At 47.2% G+C, this 22,324-nt stretch overlaps 1 protein-coding gene across 1 annotated transcript in view; it reads right to left on the reverse strand.

The window, feature by feature from the left end:
• Positions 1-631: 631 nt before the first annotated feature.
• Positions 632-22,324, reverse strand: part of NOTCH4 (notch receptor 4) — a 102,586-nt gene continuing 80,893 nt past the window's right edge. The window contains exons 20-32 of the mRNA XM_063938180.1: positions 21,766-21,895; positions 14,508-14,747; positions 13,080-13,192; positions 10,230-10,540; positions 7,560-7,925; positions 6,056-6,216; positions 5,508-5,718; positions 5,186-5,264; positions 4,940-5,081; positions 4,141-4,448; positions 3,535-3,682; positions 3,244-3,341; positions 632-2,306 (exon numbers count right to left, since the gene is read on the reverse strand). Of these exons, the coding sequence (XP_063794250.1) occupies positions 1,455-2,306; positions 3,244-3,341; positions 3,535-3,682; positions 4,141-4,448; positions 4,940-5,081; positions 5,186-5,264; positions 5,508-5,718; positions 6,056-6,216; positions 7,560-7,925; positions 10,230-10,540; positions 13,080-13,192; positions 14,508-14,747; positions 21,766-21,895 (3,159 nt within the window). The 3' untranslated portion in view covers positions 632-1,454. The remainder of the gene's footprint in view (positions 2,307-3,243; positions 3,342-3,534; positions 3,683-4,140; positions 4,449-4,939; positions 5,082-5,185; positions 5,265-5,507; positions 5,719-6,055; positions 6,217-7,559; positions 7,926-10,229; positions 10,541-13,079; positions 13,193-14,507; positions 14,748-21,765; positions 21,896-22,324) is intronic.

The following is a 22,324-nucleotide window of genomic DNA, read 5'->3' on the forward strand; positions in this document are numbered from 1 at the left end:
TTACCAAAGGGCCCAGCCCATGCACTCTCTCATGGTTAGGCAAAACAATGTGGTGGCTGGCCACACCCCTTCAGGAGACTGGCCACACCTCTAAACATGGGCCCCTACTACTGCATTCCCGCGGTGGGCCCTTTATGCCTCTGTCCGACACTGCTTACTACGTACTAAAAAATTTTTTTACAATTAAAGAGTTTGGAGCAGTTTTTCAAGAAAACTGCTCCAAATGCCCTTTAATACATTCAGGTTATACTAAAATAATGTGAAACGGGTGTGAAAACAGAAAACACCCTTTTCACATTTTTTTTTAGTAAAAATAATGATAATAAATAGGTCTCTTTGCAGCATTTTTTCCACACCTGCCTAAGACTTTTGCACAGTTCTGTATGTTATAAAAAACCTCTATAAAATGTCAGCTCTTTTGTCATGTTTTGCTTTAGTATTCTTTAAGGAAACTTGTGATTTAATACGAATGATCCACCCCCCATAATGTAAGGAATTATGAATATTAGAGATTACTTTGGATTTTGAGAACCTAAATAAGAGCACCTGCCATACACCCTTGTGTTCTTATGTGGTGGCATCATTCTTTTGGTGATCTTACAACAGGCAGTATGTAATGTTATCCCACATATAACTTCATATATTTATTCTTTAATAAAAAATATACATCACAAAGACAAAGTGATTTACACAAAAGGAAAAAATTTCCCAGAATCATACACAAGTAATTATCTGTAAGTGCTTCACACATGGACAATTATGACAGGGCAGTCCCAGTGACTTGCATTCCTCTTAGTGAATATATACACCCGTAATCATCAACATGGGGTAACGCAGGGGTAGGCAACTTGTGGCACTCCAGATGCTGTGGAACTAGATATCACAGCATGCCCTGCCACAGTTTTGTTATTAGGGTGTGCTAAAACTGTGGTAGGGCATGCCGGGATGTGTAGTGCCACAGCAGCAGGAGTGCCACCATAATACTTACCCCTGATGGAACATATGTCTGCAAACATTAATGTTAACCAGGAAAAATTAAAATGTTGATGATCAGACTTTATGAGTCATAAGATTTTTTTAGGTCCTGCTTGGGGATAAGTAATTGTCTGTTAGGAAAGAAAGGCTGTATTAGGGAAAACTACAGAACTATGACTGGTGGGGTTCTAGTAGAACAGTGTGTACATGTGTGATGTTCTGTTAGTGCACCACCCTGTTAGTGCACCACCAATCGCCAAAAGACACTTTCCTGTCCCTCATTCTCAGGGAAAAATAGCCCATTCTCGAGTTCTAGATACAACCGAGTGGTAGAAATGAAACAGGATTATTTTTTACTGAGTAGATATGTTTCTTGTTAGTCATTGTGTGCTACAAAGATGTTCTTTTCCCATCAGGTGCCCAAGGCCTTTTGCCATCTTCTCTTGGTTGAAACATTTACTCATGCCACTGGAATGATATCATGGTGAAGCAATACCCCAAGGATTTCGTGACTCAGGGGAGGGAGTGAGAAATGGATGGTGGTGCATACATGTCTTTTGGGTTAATTGTGTTTCTTCAGGGCTAGCAGGAGAGGGGTAACCATACTGTGATGACGGAGGGGTCAAATAGATGTTGTGGCCCAACTGGTCAGTCGGAGTGCAGGATACATCTTTGGTAGGTAGAGGATCCAAGGCTGGAGTTGAGCAGTAGCTGGATACTGGGTTTTGGCAGTTTGGAGACTTGGGGTGATGGGATTCTGGAAGCCAATGGGCATGAGGAGACAGTTGCTGTCCACCCCCAGTATATGAAGCGTCGGGCACAGTACATCCTGCTGGACAAAAATGAACCCTCCATCCTCTATGACCCCACTGGCATCCTGCCACGCCTGAAGTGAATGAGCCGCTTCGAGGATAGGGAGGACAGTTCCCTCCATAGTTGACCATAGCAAGATGTGACTGGCAACAGTTGCTGTCTGGTTGGGTTCCTGGAAGATAGGGTGGCGCTGAAACAGGAGGAGCATTGTGATAACAGGAGCTGCTCAGGTCTATGTGTGGCAAAGGAGGAGGCTTCACAGGTTCCTTGACTCGAGGGCGCTGTGTCTTTTTTAGCTGGGGGCCTCCAGGGGGAGGTGCGGCAGTTGTGCTGCGGCTGATTAATTGGCTACTCTCTTCAAGAAGACGTTGAATGTCCCTATGGCCACGTTCTCTGGCTGCATGTCGTGGCTGGTGGCCTATATGGTCGCAGAGGTCACGATCTGCTTGGTGCTCCAGGAGTAGGCGGACAGCTTCATAACTACCTTCACGGGCAGCGAGGAAGAGTGCGGTCTGATCCTGTATTATAGTGTGTGAGAAATACGAGTAACGTTAAAAGTTTTGCAGAGCGGTGCTGTGTATAATTTTTTACTTTTATATTTCATTTTTAGCTTACAGCATCAATGAATTTCCTGCGAAGAATGATTGGGACTCCCAGTAGTCAAAGTTTTAACTTAGAATAAGTCCTAAATCAAATCCATTCCCCACAATGGGCCTGATTCAGAGTTGTACGCTTATGTATTTGCAGCTGCGACTTTGTACGCAGCAGATAAAAAAAATATGCAAATGCTATAGCCACCTGGAAATGTTTTCAAACACGGACTGGCAGCCCCGCAGATCCAAGCAATTGCGTACAAAGACGCAGCAGTGGATTCGTAACCCTACGGTCCTGCAGAATGGCTCCGTGAACTTAGATGTTGACGCCATGTTTTTTGTGTACGGAATTGCAGTTGTAGGCTGATACACGCCCCGAAAACAGTCGCAACACGCCTGCATTCTTTCTGCCACTACCCGTAATCTCCCCCAAACGGTCCCTGACTGTCAATCACTGTGCGAATAAATACTCACTGTGAGTGGCATTGCTACGGTACCTTGGCACATGCACAGTGAACCATGAAGCATGCGCAGTCGGACGATAATCGCTCAAGTCGATAAATATCAGCATTGCGTACACACCTGAATGAGGCCCAATGCACATTTACATGATACATTTTGTGCTCCAGGAAGTCCTACTCATAGAAGGACCTACTCATAGAACAACCTACTCATAGAAGGACCTACTCATAGAACAACCTACTCATAGAAGGACCTAGGACTTTGGCCGGACCTTAACACTCCCTACAAAAATAAACACAGAACTAGGATGGAAATGACAAGGAAAAACGTTGAAGAAATGAAAGAAGAAGACTGGACACACACAAGCCTAAGATCTGCTGTACTGGAATATCTCTCTTACCCTTTTATCCTGAAGGTCCTTGTTGGCCCCGTTGCACATAAGGATCCTCATTGCTGGCACATTATTCACAGCCGCAGCCCAGTGCAGTGCAGATTTACCTACAGAACGAGCAGGACAGGAGCGATTGGAGGAGGGTAACAAAGATCATTGATCATACATGGCTATCAGAAGGTGGTGAGATACATGAGAGAAGCTGTTTGGAGCAGAGGAAGCCACCCAGGCCATAGTAGAAGTCTCTCTAGCAATAAGAAGCCTATATTAATACAGGTTATAAGGAAGGAAAGAACAAACCCCTGTTATCTGTCGCTCCGATGTCTGCTCCACATGACACCAGCTCTTCCACCATATTTTGTACAGGGAGACGGGAGGCCAAGATGAGGGGAGTAGATCCGTCGTGCATACGAGCATCAATGTCTGTCTGGCGGCATCGTAAGAGGGTCTTGTGCAAAAAGAAAGGACAAGGATGAGTTGTATAGTGTTGGATGATATGACTCTAGACCTTTGTCTCTTGCTACCGTGATGGAGAAGACTTCCAGTTATCCTCCTGTTCCTAACTCCCTCCCAATGTTCTATGCTGCAGCAGATCAGAAGGTTTGTCTGTCTGTGGTTTATTAATTATACTTATTCTACAGATTCATAAAATAAAACCAACAACCGTCATAATCAAACAATGGGAAACCAGTAACTCCTTCCACAAGAAATTACATTTTATTGATTGAAGCAACGTATGTAATGTAAACGTAAGTGGAAGAGTCTGACCGGACGGGCGCAAAGCAGTGGTGACGTGATCAATCTTCATCAAGGATACCTTTATCTGTCAATATAAAGCTCCACGGAATTCCCCCACTTCCAACAACTCCTCTCTCCCTTCCTATTCCTCCAGTATTAGTAAGTCACCTGAAATACCCCCAGAGCATCAGCGGCAATGGCTGTATGTAATGGGGTTCTGCCCAGCCTGTCCTGGACATTGGTGTCAGCTCCTGCATCCAACATGCACTTTATGGCATCTTGCCTAGAGAACCGGGCAGCCAGGTGGAGAGCGGTCTCTCCTGTGGAGTCGATCTGGGCGTTGAGACTGGCGCCCTGGACAATTAGGTCTGAGATGACACTGGCTGAGCTTTCAACTTCTGGTGGGTCCCCACCACCTCCGGTAGGTTCTAGACCTCCACCCGCGCAGATGGCCGACATTAGTGGGGTCACTCCGTCTATGATACAAGGAAGACCCGAGTTACCAACCTTTTATTAGATCACTAGAAAGTAAATAACTACTACCTATTGTATGGTAAATGAACTAGACAAAATACATCACTGTAATTTTGCTACAAATGTTCCATCACGTATAAACCCAGCTTAACGGTCCCTTAACAGTACTGTAATTATACAGCAAGGGCCTGGTTCAGCAGTGGACACTGCTGCGTCCGCTCTGACGCATGTTGGCGGAGTCGCGGGTGCGATAATATGCTAATGCTAGTATAAACCTTCCCCTTGTTCACTAGTATGCGACGGAGAGTGCAAGCCCAGACACGCCCATTTTCTGCGCCCCTGTAAGTAGTAGCAGTCCACCATCAGTGCACTATCAGCAACGCGTTCAGTTTACGTCCACCTCTGAGTCCTCCCTATGTCTTCAAAAAAGAACACAGCGTGCTGGCCAGTTGGGTAAGATGTGAAGAAGATCTGCAAACAAAAAATCACACACCTGGACCTCTCACGTCTATGTCTTTGCCGTCCGGTTCCTCCTGGGGCGGTGTGAGAGCAATGCATTGTGGGAAACGGACCCCAGCATCAATATGCTGTTGACTCCACTGCCGGTGATCAAGGATGGAAGGGTCGGTATTAAGCTGGAATGATGAAGAGCATGTGGTGAGGTGTGGACGTGGGAGACAAAGGACTGAGCAAGATAGGAGACCGGGGAACGATAAAGATGAGCAGATTTTTATCTTACTTTCAGCCTTCTAGATTTTGGCTGCACAATCCCTTCATCAGGGCCTGAATCATCATAACCAGAATCATGTTTCAGTGGTCTACAAGAGATGTAGAAAGCGAGAGAAATAAGCCAGACACTAAAAATAGTCATCGAGGAAACATCATAAAAGTATAAATACGTTAACACTACAGAGATGGACGACCGCCAAAAGATGGTCGTGTCCGCGTCTGTGTCCACCTCCGATCAGGCCCAGTATCTGATATCATTTTCCATCTATTTCCCTTGTTCTCCATTTCCAGGACATTATACTAATGAGATCCTGGCAGGCTTCCACACTTACTTAAGACGAACCGAATCCTCTCCCACGGGTTCCCTCCTCCGGCTTCCCTCTTGTGCTCGATGACTCCTGAAGCCAGAAGGTAACCACAGGGTTCCATGCTGGCGCTTTCTACTTAGCTGCACCCCAAAGAAGACCCCAAAGATGATAAGCACGGCTCCCCCGACAGCCACCCACACAGGCCACTGGAACGGTTTCTCTTGCGTCTCGGAGCCTGGGGAGAGTAGATAAGATTGTGTCATATATTTGGTAGAGATGGTGGAGAAAAAGAAGGATGAAACTGATCATGGAGTTAGAGGAAAAATGCCAGAGAAGAAGATATTGTATGATAAAGAAAGGAACTCAACTTTTTAGCGAGGGATAATAATTGAGAGAGGTGGAAAGTAAATGCTGAGAAATAAGTTTGGATAAAAGCTGCTGAGGTTCTGTAAAGTCAATATGTACATTTTATGAACCCAATTGGAAGCCATATTGTAAAATTGGCCATTTTTATTTTATGGCCGACCTCTATCTAGATATGTTATGATAAAATATGATAACCGTGATCGTACCTGGTTCTGCATCCTTATGCCTCACAGCCAGAAATCTATACGGCAGATCGGTCTTCCCCTTATCATTCAGAGCCACCAGAAAACGCGCAGCCACATCGGAGGTGTGAATGCAGGAGGAGAGAGGACAGTGGGAACCGAAGACCTCCAGGTACAGAACACAACTGTGAGAGACAGAACTGGTCAGCGACATAGCCTCTGGCTTAGATAACAGAACATGGTACACTTATTATATACAATATCAGTGTTGTCAAACAAATCCTGAGCACTTTTTAGCCCAACCTATCCATCAACTAGAGAGACAAGGCACACTTATTGGTTTATTTGTCCATAATGGGCCCATTTCACCGAACAAACACATTCTGGGTAATTACTAAAATATGACGACTCCACATAAATAAATATAAAATTAATAATTTTTTCTCACTTGGGGGCTTATTTATCAATTATTTATAGGGGTTGTTACATGCAAATAATAAGTATGTATCACCCAAATGTATCTACAGGGGACCCCAGGTTCCCTTTGCAAATAAATTCCCCATAGAAACCTGCAAAGCAATACAGAGCTTGGCCCCAGTAGATGACGCCATGTGGAGATGGTGCTAGCCATTGTAGCTTACTGGCTACATTTTGCTAAAAACACAGAGAGATGGGTCCATAGGATTCCTCTCCAGGACTCCCCATGTCTGGTCAGCACACCGCACATGCTCAGTAGGGCAGCCGCCGCCAGGAAGTGAAAGTAAAGTGATCGTTCATGCAAGCGTGGATTACTGTGAGCGGCTGAACCAACGAGAAGCCACAATGTCTTTAAAGGTGGCTTCTCATTTCTCCTCCCGCTAACACCAACTTCCCAAAGGTCACCCGGATTTCAGATGGGGCTATAAAGACTAACCATGGAGCAGAGACATGGAGTATCCATATAGGGTACAGGATATGTAAGGCCCATGGGCCACAGGTCAAGGGTGGATCTCCCGGTACCTGCTGACATCTTTCTGGTAATGTCTTTGGAAAGATGCCGGCAAAGGAGCTAGAATCTTTGCTATCTTCTGCGCATGCGACATCTTTCCAAAAACACCATCAGAAAAATAATGCAGACAGGAACAGGTATATGAGGGGGGCCCACTAACAGAAGAGGGGTCCACAATCCATGGCCCCATCTCTTAAAACGCCCCTGTTTGAAGGCTAAAATGTTCAGGACCACCTACAGTCCATGTTTTCCAGACCTCCTAGGCTAGCTAGTACACAGGTGTGTTCATTGGTAACTGACACATTTTAAAAGATCCACAGGTGGTCTGGAAAACATGAACTGTCGTGTCACTAGGGACAGAGTTTGGCCACCCCTGCTCTCGACATCAAGTGAACACCAACATTTAGTAGACAATAACACAAAAATGTAGAAACAACGAATACAACCTAATCACTATATTTGTGCGCAATCACCGGTGACCCTTGCACCCGCTCTACTAGAAGATCTTCACCCAAAGTCATGTTGATGGCAGACTCTTACCCTACAGTCTCTCGCTCTCTGCTCTCCTTGCTGTTATTGGCTGTTTCATACTTCCACCTCTCCAGCTTATCCTGAGACAGGTCTTGAGGATTGTCCCCCTCCAAGTATCTGAACAACATATCTCCATCATTGTCCCTTGCCAATCGTATCCCGGTGTGGAGTTCAACGGACAGAAAGCGGAGAAGTGAAATGATATATCTGCGCTGGATCACTGGGGAGCGGTAACTCAGCAGCAGGATCAGAGTCCCCCCTGGGCTCTCATTTATAAAGCAGTCTCCTCCGTCCCAGCCGCACCCTGCATTATCACATCCTTTCTCACAGTGAGAGTTGGCAAAGTGGTCCAGGCAGTACTGATCATAGAGAGGACTATGGAGAGATGGAGAAGACAAAGCGACAGGAAGTTTAGTTCCAGCACCAGAATGTGATCACAGGATTTACCTGGGCACTATGATATCTGACAAATGTCACATCACTTATTGGGGCTGATTTTGAGCTGGGAGACAAAGGAAAAAAAACAGCAATTGATAACTGTGCGTCTTGGTAACACCATGCTGCACTGCAGTTGGGGCAGATGTAACATGTGCACCTTGGTAAAATAATGCTGCACTGCAGGTGGGGCAGATGTAACGTGTGCACCTTGGTAACACTGTGCGTCTTGGTAACACCATGCTGCACTGCAGTTGGGGCAGATGTAACATGTACACCTTGGTAAAACAATGCTGCACTACAGGTGGGGCAGATGTAACGTGTGCACCTTGGTAACACCATGCTGCACTGTAGGTGGGGCAGATGTAACATGTGCACCTTGGTAACACCATGCTGCACTGCAGGTGGGGCAGATGTAACATGTGCACCTTGGTAACACCATGCTGCACTGCAGGTGGGGCAGATGTAACATGTGCACCTTGGTAAAACCATGCTGCACTGCAGTTGGGGCAGATGTAACATGTACACCTTGGTAAAACAATGCTGCACTACAGGTGGGGCAGATGTAACGTGTGCACCTTGGTAACACCATGCTGCACTGTAGGTGGGGCAGATGTAACATGTGCACCTTGGTAACACCATGCTGCACTGTGGGTGGGGCAGATGTAACGTGAACCTTGGTAACACCATGCTGCACTGCAGGTGGGGCAGATGTAACGTGCACCTTGGTAACACCATGCTGCACTGCAGGTGGGGCAGATGTAACATGTGCGCCTGGTAAAACCATGCTGCACTGCAGTTGGGGCAGATGTAACATGTGCACCTTGGTAAAACAATGCTGCACTACAGGTGGGGCAGATGTAACGTGTGCACCTTGGTAACACCATGCTGCACTGTAGGTGGGGCAGATGTAACATGTGCACCTTGGTAACACCATGCTGCACTGCAGTTGGGGCAGATGTAACATGTGCACCTTGGTAACGCCATACTGCACTGCAGGTGGGGCAGATGTAACATGTGCACCTTAGTAATACCATACTGCACTGCAGGTGGGGCAGATGTAACATGTGCACCTTGGTAACACCATGCTGCACTGCAGTTGGGGCATATGTAACATGTGCACCTTGGTAACGCCATACTGCACTGCAGGTGGGGCAGATGTAACATGTGCACCTTAGTAATAACATGCTGCACTGCAGGTGGGGCAGACGTAACGTGCAGAGAGATTAGATTCGGGTGAGGTATTTCTGAACTGAAATCTGAATTTCTATATAAGAATACAGCTGTCTGACATTTGTGGGCTACAGCACAGTATTTTCCCTGAATGCACAAAACTGTATTTGCAGTTGCTCCCCTTGCAGTGTAGCATTGTCTGTTCCAGGTGCAAAGTTAATTGTTCTTTTGAATTGCTCCAAACTCAGATTCAGCCACATTATTGGAGCAATACTGATAAAGTTATTGCCTGGTGAGAAATGGAGGAGTTTGTCATTTTCTGCAGACGTGTTTCCAATTCTCTCATATATGTAAATTGCAAGTTTACAAAAACATGTGCATTACTTTGTTGCTATTAGTGAGTATGTGGAGCTATTCCACCCATTTTCAGACTCGGTAGTGCTAAGTTTCACTGCTAGCAAAGTAGCGGCGGCAGGGATCGTGGGTAGTACAGCTGATCACTGGATCAGCTGTCTCTGCACCGGAGCGATGGTGAAATGCTGCAGTGTTTTATTATCCACAGCTGCTCCTCGCAGAAAGTTGGATGCTAAATTAACACTGCCAGAGAGCGGTGCTAAATGAAAAGGCCTCCTAATCAGGGCCGTATTATCAGCATTGCAGGCACTCGGCAAAGCAATGCACAAAACATTATAACTGTGGTCGCGCTACATGCTTCCATATAGTGAATGGCTGTCAGCACTCTGGTTGGTGGATAGTTCCAGCCATCTACCAATCAGCACGCTGACAACCATTCACTGTCTGGCTGCAGGCTGGGTGGCAGGTAGAGAATGCTGCCTGGCTGCTCTGATGGTGTGACCACCACCTGCTCCTGCTCAGAGGCCCCAGGACAGCTGCCTAGTGTGCCCGTCCGTTAAGATGGCACGGCCGCTAATAGAACCTCTGAATGGATTATGTTACTGATGTCTCTCCGTAATGTATCCTTATGAGATAATCCCATTCACAGCACCCACTGATAGGCCATGACTCCGTGTATAGGTGACAGCTACCCCTCCTGCCAGGATAATGACTTACTTGCAGGTGCGTGTGACATTGCAGTCAAAGCCGTCATATAAACAGGGTCTGTTGTTGCACTGCGTGTCGCAGACTCCGTCTCGGAACTTTCTCCTGCACGCCAAGTTAGGGCAGTGTTCCCAGGGTCCCTGCTGGGGAGTTGGAGAGGGGGTGGAGGACGCCACATGCTCCAGACACTGTGGTCCTGTGTAATCACGGAGACAAGTGCAGAGGGGGAGCCCTTCCATACCCAGGGTGCACACCCCTCCGTTGTAGCAAGGGAAGGAAGTGCAAGTCATTATGTGGTCACTGCAGGTGGAGCCAGAATACCCCTAGAGACAAAATGATAGAGGAGATGACATACAGTACACAAGGTAAGTCCATACAGCTGGTACAACTCCAGACAAAGCCAACCTACCTACTCTGAGCACACGGCGGCTTTTCTATACACAATACTGCCGGTATCCCAAAGGCACTGAGCTCATAGCCCACAAGGCAAACTGTGGTCAGGCCGACACATCAGGGTGTTGGGGGTTTGCTAAGCCCAAGATGCGCTAGACCACTCCAAACCACCTGCCCTCTCCTGAACACCCCTGACCTGCTGCATACAGCAATAGCATGTGTGGTGGGGACATACTTACCAACCTACCTGCAGAACACGGGTAACGACTCCTGGGATGGCGGGACGGGACTCTCAAAGCGGGACTGTCCTGCCTAAATCAGCACTGCTGGGAGGTATTCATGCATGTGTATAGTAAAGCAGTGTGGCCCATGAATGCATTTTCCCCTATAGGACCTTTTTCTGCTGAGTATGTTTCACCCGTCATGGGCGTACCTGCCTACTCTCCTGGAAGTTGTGGGCAGACTTCCCGCATCCCACCAACTTGCTAGTGAAGCGGGCAGGATGGGGAGATAAAACAGTGAATCGTGGGCCTGTAATGCAATTGTGCATTTTTTAAGGCCCACCCCCTTCACCACGGATCCGCGAATCGGGACGGGATCTCGGTGGTCGACATACCGACTATGGGATCCCGAAGGATGCCGCAATCCCAGCGTCTAAATATACGGGCTACCGGCGTCACAATACTGACATCCCGAACGTTCATGTAGCGGGATGAGCTGGCTTCCTGCTGCAGGGGGCAGGAGGTGTCTTTAGGGGGGTTAGGTTTAGGCAGGAAAAGAGGGGTTAGGGTTAGGGTGCAGGGCTGGGAAGGTTAGGGTTAGGTGCTGGGGAAGGAAGGGTTAGGCACCACCAGGGAGAGTTAGGTTTAGGCAGCGGGGAAGGGAGGGTTAGGGTTATGCAGCAGGGGAAGGGAGGGTTAGGTTTAGGCACCACCAGGGAGAGTTATGTTTAGGCAGCGGGGAAGGGAGGGTTAGGGTTAGGCACCACCGGTGAGGGTTAGGTTTAGGCAGCGAGGAAGGGAGGGTTAGGGTTAGGTAGCGGGGAAGGGAGGGTTAGGGTTAGGCACCACCGGGGAGGGTTAGGTTTAGGCAGCGAGGAAGGGTGGGTTAGGGTTAGGTAGCAGGGAAGGGAGGGTTAGGGTTAGGCACCACCGGGGAGGGTTAGGTTTAGGCAGCGAGGAAGGGTAGGTTAGGGTTAGGTAGCGGGGAAGGGAGGGTTAGGGTTAGGCACCACCGGGGAGGGTTAGGTTTAGGCAGCGAGGAAGGGTGGGTTAGGGTTAGGTAGCGGGGAAGGGAGGGATAGGGTTAGGCACCACCGGGGAGGGTTAGGGTTAGGCACCACCGGGGAGGGTTAGGGTTAGGCACCACCGGGGAGGGTTAGGGTTAGGCACCACCGGGGAGGGTTAGGGTTAGGCACTCACAAGGGAGGTTAGGGTAGGGGGCAGAGGAGGGTTAGGGTACTTTAGAGGGGGCTGTCTGGATTCTGATGAATGGGATGCCACTGTCTGTATCCTAACCGCCGGCATCCTGACCATCGGGAAATCATACTGATCTCAGCCACAGAACCTGTGTAATTTATGAGTGTCCCAGTTTAAAGGGATAGTATGGTAAGCCTATGGGGGTCGTTCCAAGCTGATCGCAGCTGTGCTAAATTTAGCACAGCTACGATCACTTACACTGACATGTGGAGGGACGCCCAGCACAGGGCTAGTCCGCCCCACATGTCTGTCCGGCCCCACCGCACAAGTACAAAAGCATTGCACAGGGTGATGCTTTTGCACTTGAAGAGTAACTCCCGGCCAGCGCAGCTCATGCGGCTGGCCGGGAGTCACTTGTCGCTGCCCTGGGTTGCAGCGGCTGCGTGTGACGTCAAGCAGCTGCTGCAGCCTGCTGCCTGCACGGTCCAGCCACGCCTGCGTTGGCTGGACCGCGCTTCTAAAACGGCGGCCAATCGCCGCCGTGCCCCCCCCCCCCCCCCCGCCCAGCGAACGCCTCTGCCTGTCAATCAGGCAGAGGCGATCGCTAGGCAATGACAGCCTTCGGCCGTCTGGCATGCGCCGGCGCACTGTGGCGATGGCGCATGCGCAGTTCTGACCCGATCGCACCGCTGCGAACAACTGCAGCGTGTTCTGCAGATGGAGTAGGTGTATTGCAGCGAGGGTGCATTGTGAGACGTGCCCTTAGCATCCTACTCCAGCTGTATAATGCAGACCTGGCTAACCTGTGGCTCTCCGGCTGCTGCGGGGCACAGGATCCAACAGCACAATAGGATTTGTACAGCAATAATGGGAGAGCCACCGTTATCCGCTGTTATGTATGTACACACTAAAAGAGGACAAACGTCTTTGTTATAAGAGCAACAGCTCCTCGTCAGCTACACAGTAAGTCATCAGCACAATGTAATTACCCTAAGATGAACTGCAGCAATAACAGTAATTATCCTACTTATGACTAATTAGAGATAATTACCTGCGGGCAGCTGCAGGTGAATCCAGGTGGGGTATCCCCAGCCAGTGCACAGACTCCTCCATTAGCGCAAGGATTATTATCACAGAAATTAATTGCATGCTCACATCGCTGACCTGGGGAGACAGCAAGAACAGGTTCCGGTATAACGCTGCACAGACATAGACTAGAGAGAGTCAGTGCAATATCACAGAAAGAACGTCTCCTATCAATTGTTACTTTCCTGCCGTCAGTGCAGCCCCAGAGATATAATCCAAAATGTTATTTCTGACTATTGTACTGATACTGACTGTACTATAACGGATTGTACAGATGTGAGGATGTAGCAGAGTTTCTGTACCCACCAGCGTATACCTTACAACTATGAACAGCCCAGTTACTTAACCGGTGGGGTAATTTTATTGAAGATAAAGCAGGTACAGCCGTACTCACTGTTACATACACTGGTAGATGGAGCGCAGCTGGGTTTCATACAACTCACCGGCTGGTGAGTGTATGTAGGTACCGGGTAGCTGTGCAGGGTGCTGGAATAGTCATACTACCTCAGTGGCACTCTCACACAGTCCCAAGATGGCTTCGCACATGCTCAGGAGTCGCCTCGGTGGCCATCTTGGTACAGGGAATGAAACTTCCCTGGAGGAAGTATGTTAGGTAATTGCTGCAGGTCTTCTAATATGACCGCTTCCACCTGGTCCGAAACACTCTGCTCCACTCTTCCCAATTATTTTGCTATTGAAGATCTCTATGCTGAAGGAATGACTGTGCTGCTTTCATGTACTACAGTTGCTGTCCTGTTGCATGACTACAGTGTTTCTGTTATCATACAGGCATGCATTGCCATGAGCATGAATTGTAATTTACACAGGATATGTAATGTGTCAGGCTCTACCTGAACAGGTAACAATAGGAACATGAGTGCCATGCTACGTGGCCAATTTCACCCAGATACATTTTGTTGGCTAGAGAATCAGGACTGGTCAGTCATTATTCACAGGGACCATTTCTGATTGGCTGGCCATCTATAAAGTAGATGAATTACGCACTGTGTCGGACAAAGGAGGAGCTGTATCAAGTCTTGGAGAGAGATATCAGCTTCTAACTGCCACTTACCAAGAACAGTTTTTGAAAAGCCTAGAAGCTGATTGGTTGATGACTAGGAAATTGGAGGTGGAAACGGGTCATTTGGGAATAATGGTGTCTGGGTTTACATAGCTGATCTGGTAACCTGGGCATATAGTGATCAGATGATTTACAGTGTCCCCAGTATGCCAGTTCCAGTGACAGAACATCCCGATTGTGCGTAAATATAGAGCTTGTATTTATCTCCCTGGACTAGCGCTGCGAGGTTCTGTGTAGAGACTGACACTATATACATGAATAACATAGAAAGTAATTGTCAGACAAGCAGGATAATAGGCTGGGAAGCTGTACCGGTGTAATGCTGGTGACACTGGCACTGGTAGCTGTTGTCGAGCTGCACACAGGTGAGGGTCCCTCGTGGGTCACAGGGGTTGAACAGACACTCATTCACGTCACCTTCACAGCGGTCTCCCACATACCCTCGGGGACATAGGCAGGTATAGTGCCCCACTTCATCTTTGCAGGTGCCCCCGTGAAAACAGCGGGGCTCAGTGGTTGCACACTCGTCGGTGTTGATTTCACACTGAGCTCCTGATACAGAGAAATGAGATATAACCATAACCTGCAAAGCACTTATTTCTTAGTAATCCTGGTGACCTCTGTTATCAATAGAGCATTAACTATCTCTGACCTCCTACCTACTTACTACCTACCTACCTACCAATACCACCTAACGTCTTACTACCTACTAATACCACCTACCTTCTTACTACCTGCTAATAATATCGCCTACCTTCTTACTACCTACCAATACCACCTAACGTCTTACTACCTACTAACACCACCTACCTTCTTACTACCTGCAAATAATATCGCCTACCTTCTTACTACCTACCAATACCACCTAATGTCTTACTACCTACTAATACCACCTACCTTCTTACTACCTGCTAATAATATCGCCTATCTTCTTACTACCTACTAATACCACTTACCTTCTTACTACCTACTAATATCACCTACCTTCTTACTACCTAATACCACCTACCTTCTTACTACCTACTAATACCACCTACCTTCTTACTACCTACTAATATCACCTACCTTCTTACTACATACTAATACCACCTACCTTCTTACTACCTACTAATAATATTGCCTACCTTCTTACTACCTACTAATACCACCTACCTTCTTACTATCTACTAATACCACCTACCTTCTTACTACCTACTAATACCACCAACCTTCTTACTACCTACTAATATAATCTACCTTCTTACTACCTGCTAATACCACCTACCTTCTTACTACCTACTAATATCACCTACCTTCTTACTACCTAATTGTGACCTCCTACCTTCTTACTACCTACTAATATCAACTACCTTCTTACTACCTACTAATATCACCTACCTTCTTACTACCTACTAATACCACCTACCTTCTTACTACCTACTAATAATATCGCCTACCTTCTTACTTCCTACTAATACCACTTACCTTCTTACTACCTACTAATACCACCTACCTTCTTACTACCTACTAATATCACCTACCTTCTTACTACCTAATACCACCTACCTTCTTACTACCTACTAATACCACATACCTTCTTACTACCTACTAATATCACCTACCTTCTTACTACATACTAATCCCACCTACCTTCTTACTACCTACTAATAATATTGCCTACCTACTTACTACCTACTAATACCACCTACCTTCTTACTATCTACTAATACCACCTACCTTCTTACTACCTACTAATACCACCAACCTTCTTACTACCTACTAATATAATCTACCTTCTTACTACCTACTAATACCACCTACCTTCTTACTACCTACTAATATCACCTACCTTCTTACTACCTACTAATACCACCTACCTTCTTACTACCTAATTGTGACCTCCTACCTTCTTACTACCTACTAATATCAACTACCTTCTTACTACCTACTAATATCACCTACCTTCTTACTACCTACTAATACCACCTACCTTCTTACTACCTAATTGTGACCTCCTACCTTCTTACTAACTACTAATACCACCTACCTTCTTACTACCTAACGGTGACCTCCTACCTTCTTACTACCTACTAATACCACTACTTTCTTACTATCTACTAATATCACCTACCTTCTTACTACCTACTAATACCACCTACCTTCTTACTACCTAATTGTGACCACTTACCTTCTTACTAACTACTAATACAACCTACCTTCTTACTACCTACTAATTCCACCTACCTTCTTACTACCTACTAATACTACCTACCTTCTTCATACCTACTAATACCACCTACCTTCTTACTACCTTCTAATACTACCTACCTTCTTACTACCTACAAATACCACCTACCTTCTTACTACCTAATTGTGACCTCCTACCTTCTTACTAACTACTAATACCACCTACCTTCTTACTACTAATACCACCTACCTTCTTACTACCTACTAATACTACCTACCTTCTTACTACTTACTAATACTACCTACCTTCTTACTACCTACTAATACTACCTACCTTCTTACTACCTACTAATACCACCTACCTTCTTACTACCTAATTGTGACCTCCTACCTTCTTCTAACTACTAATACCACCTACCTTCTTACTACCTAGTAATACCACCTACCTTCTTACTACCTACTAATACTACCTACCTTCTTACTACCTACTAATACCACCTACCTTCTTACTAGCTACTAATACCACCTACCTTCTTACTACCTACTAATAATATCACTTACCTTCTTTCTACTTACTAATACCACCTACCTACTTACTACCTACTAATACCACCTACCTTCTTACTACCTACTAATACCACCTACCTTCTTACTACCTGTGACCTCCTAAATTCTTACTACCTAACTGTGACCTCCTAGCTTCTTAAAACCTGTGACCTACTACCTTCTTAATACCTAACTGTGACTTTCTACCTACGGTATTTACTACCCAACTGTGACCTTCTACTTTCTTAATACTTAACTGTTACCTCTTATCTTCTTCCTACCTATGCCCCCTTATCTGCTTCCTACCTGTGCCCTCTTATCTGCTTCCTACATGTGCCCCCTTATCTGCTTCCTACCTGTGCCCCCTTATCTGCTTCCTACCTGTGCCCTCTTATCTTCTTTCAGCCTGTGCCCTCTTATCTTCTTCCAACCTGTGCCCCCTTATCTGCTTCCTACCTGTGCCCTCTTATCTGCTTCCTACCTGTGCCCTCTTATCTGCTTCCTACCTGTGCCCCCATATCCGCTTCCTACCTATGCCCTCTTATCTTCTTCCAACCCGTGCCCCCTTATCTGCTTCCTACCTGTGCCCCCTTATCTGCTTCCTCCCTGTGCCCCTTATCTGCTTCCTACCTATGCCCTCCTACCTTCTTACTACCTGTGACCTCCTAAATTCTTACTACCTAACTGTGACCTCCTAGCTTCTTAAAACCTGTGACCTACTACCTTCTTACTACCTAACTGTGAATTTCTACCTTCTTATTACCTAACTGTGACTTTCTATCTACGGTATTTACTACCTAACTGTGACCTTCTACTTTCTTACTACTTAACTGTTACCTCTTATCTTCTTCCTACCTGTGCCCCCCGTATCTGCTTCCTACCTGTGACCCCTTATCTTCTTCCAACCTGTGCCCTCTTATCTTCTTCCAACCTGTGCCCTCTTATCTTCTTCCTACCTGTAAACCCTTATCTTCTTACAACCTGTGCCCTCTTATCTGCTTCCTACCTGTGCCCCCTTATCTGCTTCCTACCTGTGCCCCCTTATCTGCTTCCTACCTGTGCCCCCTTATCTTCTTACAACCTGTGCCCCCTTATCTGCTTCCTACCTATGCCCTCTTATCTGCTTCCTACCTGTGCCCCCTTATCTGCTTCCTACCTGTGCCCTCTTATCTACTTCCTACCTGTGCACCCTTATCTTCTTACAACCTGTGCCCTCTTATATTCTTCCAACATGTGCCCTCTTATCTGCTTCCTACCTGTGCCCTCTTATCTGCTTCCTACCTGTGCCCCCTTATCTGCTTCCTACCTATGCCCTCTTATCTTCTTCCAACCTGTGCCCCCTTATCTGCTTCCTATCTGTCCCCTCTTATCTGATTCCTACCTGTGCCCCCTTATCTTCTTCCAACCTGTGCCCCCATATCTTCTTCCAACCTGTGCCCTCTTATCTGCTTCCTACCTGTGCCATCTTATCTGCTTCCTACCTGTGCCCCCTTATCTCCTTCCAACCTGTGTCCCCTTATCTCCTTCCAACCTGTGCCCCCTTATCTTCTTCCAACCTGTGCCCTCTTATCTGCTTCCTACCTGTGCCCTCTTATCTGCTTCCTACCTATGCCCTCTTATCTGCTTCCTAACTGTGCCCTTTTATCTTCTTCCTACCTATGCCCTCTTATCTTCTTACAACCTGTGCCCCCTTATCTGCTTCCTACCTGTGCCCCCTTATCTTCTTCCAACCTGTGCCCTCTTATCTGCTTCCTACCTGTGCCCCCTTATCTGCTTCCTACCTGTAAACCCTTATCTTCTTACATCCTGTGCCCTCTTATCTTCTTCCTACCTGTGCCCCCTTATCTTCTTCCAACCTGTGCCCTCTTATCTGCTTCCTACCTGTGCCCCCTTATCTGCTTCCTACCTGTAAACCCTTATCTTCTTACATCCTGTGCCCTCTTATCTTGTTCCTACCTGTGCCCTCTTATCTGCTTCCTACCTGTGCCCTCTTACCTGCTTCCTACCTGTGCCCTCTTATCTGCTTCCTACCTGTGCCCCCTTATCTGCTTCCTACCTGTGCCCCCTTATCTGCTTCCTACCTGTAAACCCTTATCTTCTTACAACCTGTGCCCTCTTATCTGCTTCCTACCTGTGCCCTCTTATCTGCTTCCTACCTGTGCCCTCTTATCTGCTTCCTACCTGTGCCCCCTTATCTGCTTCCTACCTGTGCACCCTTATCTGCTTCCTACCTGTGCCCCCTTATCTTCTTCCAACCCGTGCCCTCTTATCTGCTTCCTACCTGTGCCCCCTTATCTGCTTCCTACCTATGCCCTCTTATCTTCTTCCAGCCTGTGCCCTCTTATCTTCTTCCAACCTGTGCCCTCTTATCTGCTTCCTACCTTTGCCCCCTTATCTGCTTCCTACCTATGCCCTCTTATCTGCTTCCTACCTGTGCCCCCTTATCTGCTTCCTACCTATGCCCTCTTATCTTCTTCCAGCCTGTGCCCTCTTATCTTCTTCCAACCTGTGCCCTCTTATCTGCTTCCTACCTTTGCCCCCTTATCTGCTTCCTACCTATGCCCTCTTATCTTCTTCCAGCCTGTGCCCCCTTATCTTCTTACATCCTGTGCCCTCTTATCTGCTTCCTACCTGTGCCCTCTTATCTGCTTCCTACCTGTGGCCTCTTATCTTCTTCCTACCTGTAAACCCTTATCTTCTTACAACCTGTGCCTCTTATCTTGTTCAAACCTGTGCCCTCTTATCTGCTTCCTACCTGTGCCCCCTTATCTGCTTCCTACCTGTGCCCCCTTATCTGCTTCCTACCTGTGCCCTCTTAGCTGCTTCCTACCTGTGCCCTCTTATCTGCTTCCTACCTGTGCCCTCTTATCTGCTTCCTACCTGTCCCCTCTTATCTGCTTCCTACCTGTGCCCTCTTATCTGCTTCCTACCTGTGCCCCTTATCTGCTTCCTACCTGTAAACCCTTATCTTCTTACAACCTGTGCCCTCTTATCTTGTTCCAACCTGTGCCCTCTTATCTGCTTCCTACCTGTGCCCCCTTATCTGCTTCCTACCTGTAAACCCTTATCTTCTTACAACCTGTGCCCTCTTATCTTGTTCCAACCTGTGCCCTCTTATCTGCTTCCTACCTGTGCCCCCTTAGCTGCTTCCTACCTGTGCCCTCTTATCTTCTTCCAGCCTGTGCCCACTTATCTTCTTCCAGCCTGTGCCCACTTATCTTCTTCCAACCTGTGCCCTCTTATCTGCTTCCTACCTGTGCTCTCTTATCTGCTTCCTACCTGTGCCCTCTTATCTGCTTCCTACCTGTGCCCCCTTATCTGCTTCCTACCTGTGCCCTCTTATCTTCTTCCAGCCTGTGCCCTATTATCTTCTTCCAACCTGTGCCCTCTTATCTGCTTCCTACCTGTGCCCTCTTATCTGCTTCCTACCTGTGCCCTCTTATCTACTTCCCACCTGTGCCCTCTTATCTGCTTCCTACCTGTGCCCTCTTATCTGCTTCCTACCTGTGCCCTCTTATCTGCTTCCTACCTGTGCCCTCTTATCTTCTTCCAGCCTGTGCCCTCTTATCTTCTTCCAACCTGTGCCCTCTTATCTGCTTCCTACCTGTGCCCTCTTATCTGCTTCCTACCTGTGCCCCCTTATCTGCTTCCTACCTGTGCCCCCTTATCTGCTTCCTACCTGTAAACCCTTATCTTCTTACAACCTGTGCCCTCTTATCTTGTTCCAACCTGTGCCCTCTTATCTGCTTCCTACCTGTGCCCCCTTATCTGCTTCCTACCTGTGCCCCTTATCTGCTTCCTACCTGTAAACCCTTATCTTCTTCCAGCCTGTGCCCTCTTACCTTCTTCCAACCTGTGCCCTCTTATCTGCTTCCTACCTGTGCCCCCTTATCTGCTTCCTACCTGTGCCCCCTTATCTGCTTCCTACCTGTAAACCCTTATCTTCTTACAACCTGTGCCCTCTTATCTTGTTCCAACCTGTGCCCTCTTATCTGCTTCCTACCTGTGCCCCCTTAGCTGCTTCCTACCTGTGCCCTCTTATCTTCTTCCAGCCTGTGCCCTCTTATCTGCTTCCTACCTGTGCTCTCTTATCTGCTTCCTACCTGTGCCCTCTTATCTGCTTCCTACCTGTGCCCCCTTATCTGCTTCCTACCTGTGCCCTCTTATCTTCTTCCAGCCTGTGCCCTCTTATCTTCTTCCAACCTGTGCCCTCTTATCTGCTTCCTACCTGTGCCCTCTTATCTGCTTCCTACCTGTGCCCTCTTATCTGCTTCCTACCTGTGCCCTCTTATCTGCTTCCTACCTGTGCCCCCTTATCTGCTTCCTACCTGTAAACCCTTATCTTCTTACAACCTGTGCCCTCTTAGCTGCTTCCTACCTGTGCCCTCTTATCTGCTTCCTACCTGTGCCCCCTTATCTGCTTCCTACCTGTAAACCCTTATCTTCTTACAACCTGTGCCCTCTTATCTTGTTCCAACCTGTGCCCTCTTATCTGCTTCCTACCTGTGCCCTCTTATCTGCTTCCTACTTGTGCCCTCTTATCTGTTTCCTACCTGTGCCCCCTTATCTGCTTCCTACTGTGCCTAATTATCTGCTTCTTACCTGTGCCCCATTATCTGCTTCCTACCTGTGCCCCATTATCTGCTTCTTACCTGTGCCCCATTATCTGCTTCCTACCTGTGCCCCCTTACCTGCTTCCTACCTGTGCCCCCTTATCTGCTTCCTACCTATGCCCTCTTATCTTCTTCCAAATTGTGCCCCCTTATCTGCTTCCTACCTGTGCCGCATTATCTGCTTTTTACCTGTGCCCCATTATCTGCTTCCTACCTGTGCCTTCTTATCATCTTACAATACTCACCTTGAGTTCCTGAGGGACACACACAATGATAGCTCCCGGCTTGTGGAACACACACCCCATTGTGGTAACAAGGCTGGGATAGACAGGGGTCTCTCTCTACACAGGTCATTCCATTGTAACCAGGGGGACACTATAAAAAAAGGAACAGAATTAAGGCTGATGCATGTATGCATACGTTGTTGCAGGGTTTAGGACAGGGCGAGGCAGCGCTCAGACAGAGGGTACCTGGCAGGAGGCCCCTTTGCTAGTTAATACCAATGACATAACTTTCTACCAACATTGATAACATTCTCCACAATTTCTATTGACCAATGAACTAGTGAAGTTTAGTTTTAACCTACAGAACATCTCTTGCTTGAAGTCTAAAGAGTATATATTTACTAAGAAGTGGGTTTGAAATCTTAGAGGTTTTGCTGCAGTTTACCAGCGGGATTGCAATCCGCATAATTACTAAGCACAAAGCCGCACCATTTTCCATTAGAAGTATACAAAGCCCAAATTTACAAATTGGCGGGTTTAGAACCTTCCATATATACTCATATATTCAAAAATAATGAGG

The sequence above is a fragment of the Pseudophryne corroboree genome, chromosome 8, assembly GCF_028390025.1.
Source record: "Pseudophryne corroboree isolate aPseCor3 chromosome 8, aPseCor3.hap2, whole genome shotgun sequence".
Lineage (NCBI taxonomy): Eukaryota > Metazoa > Chordata > Amphibia > Anura > Myobatrachidae > Pseudophryne > Pseudophryne corroboree.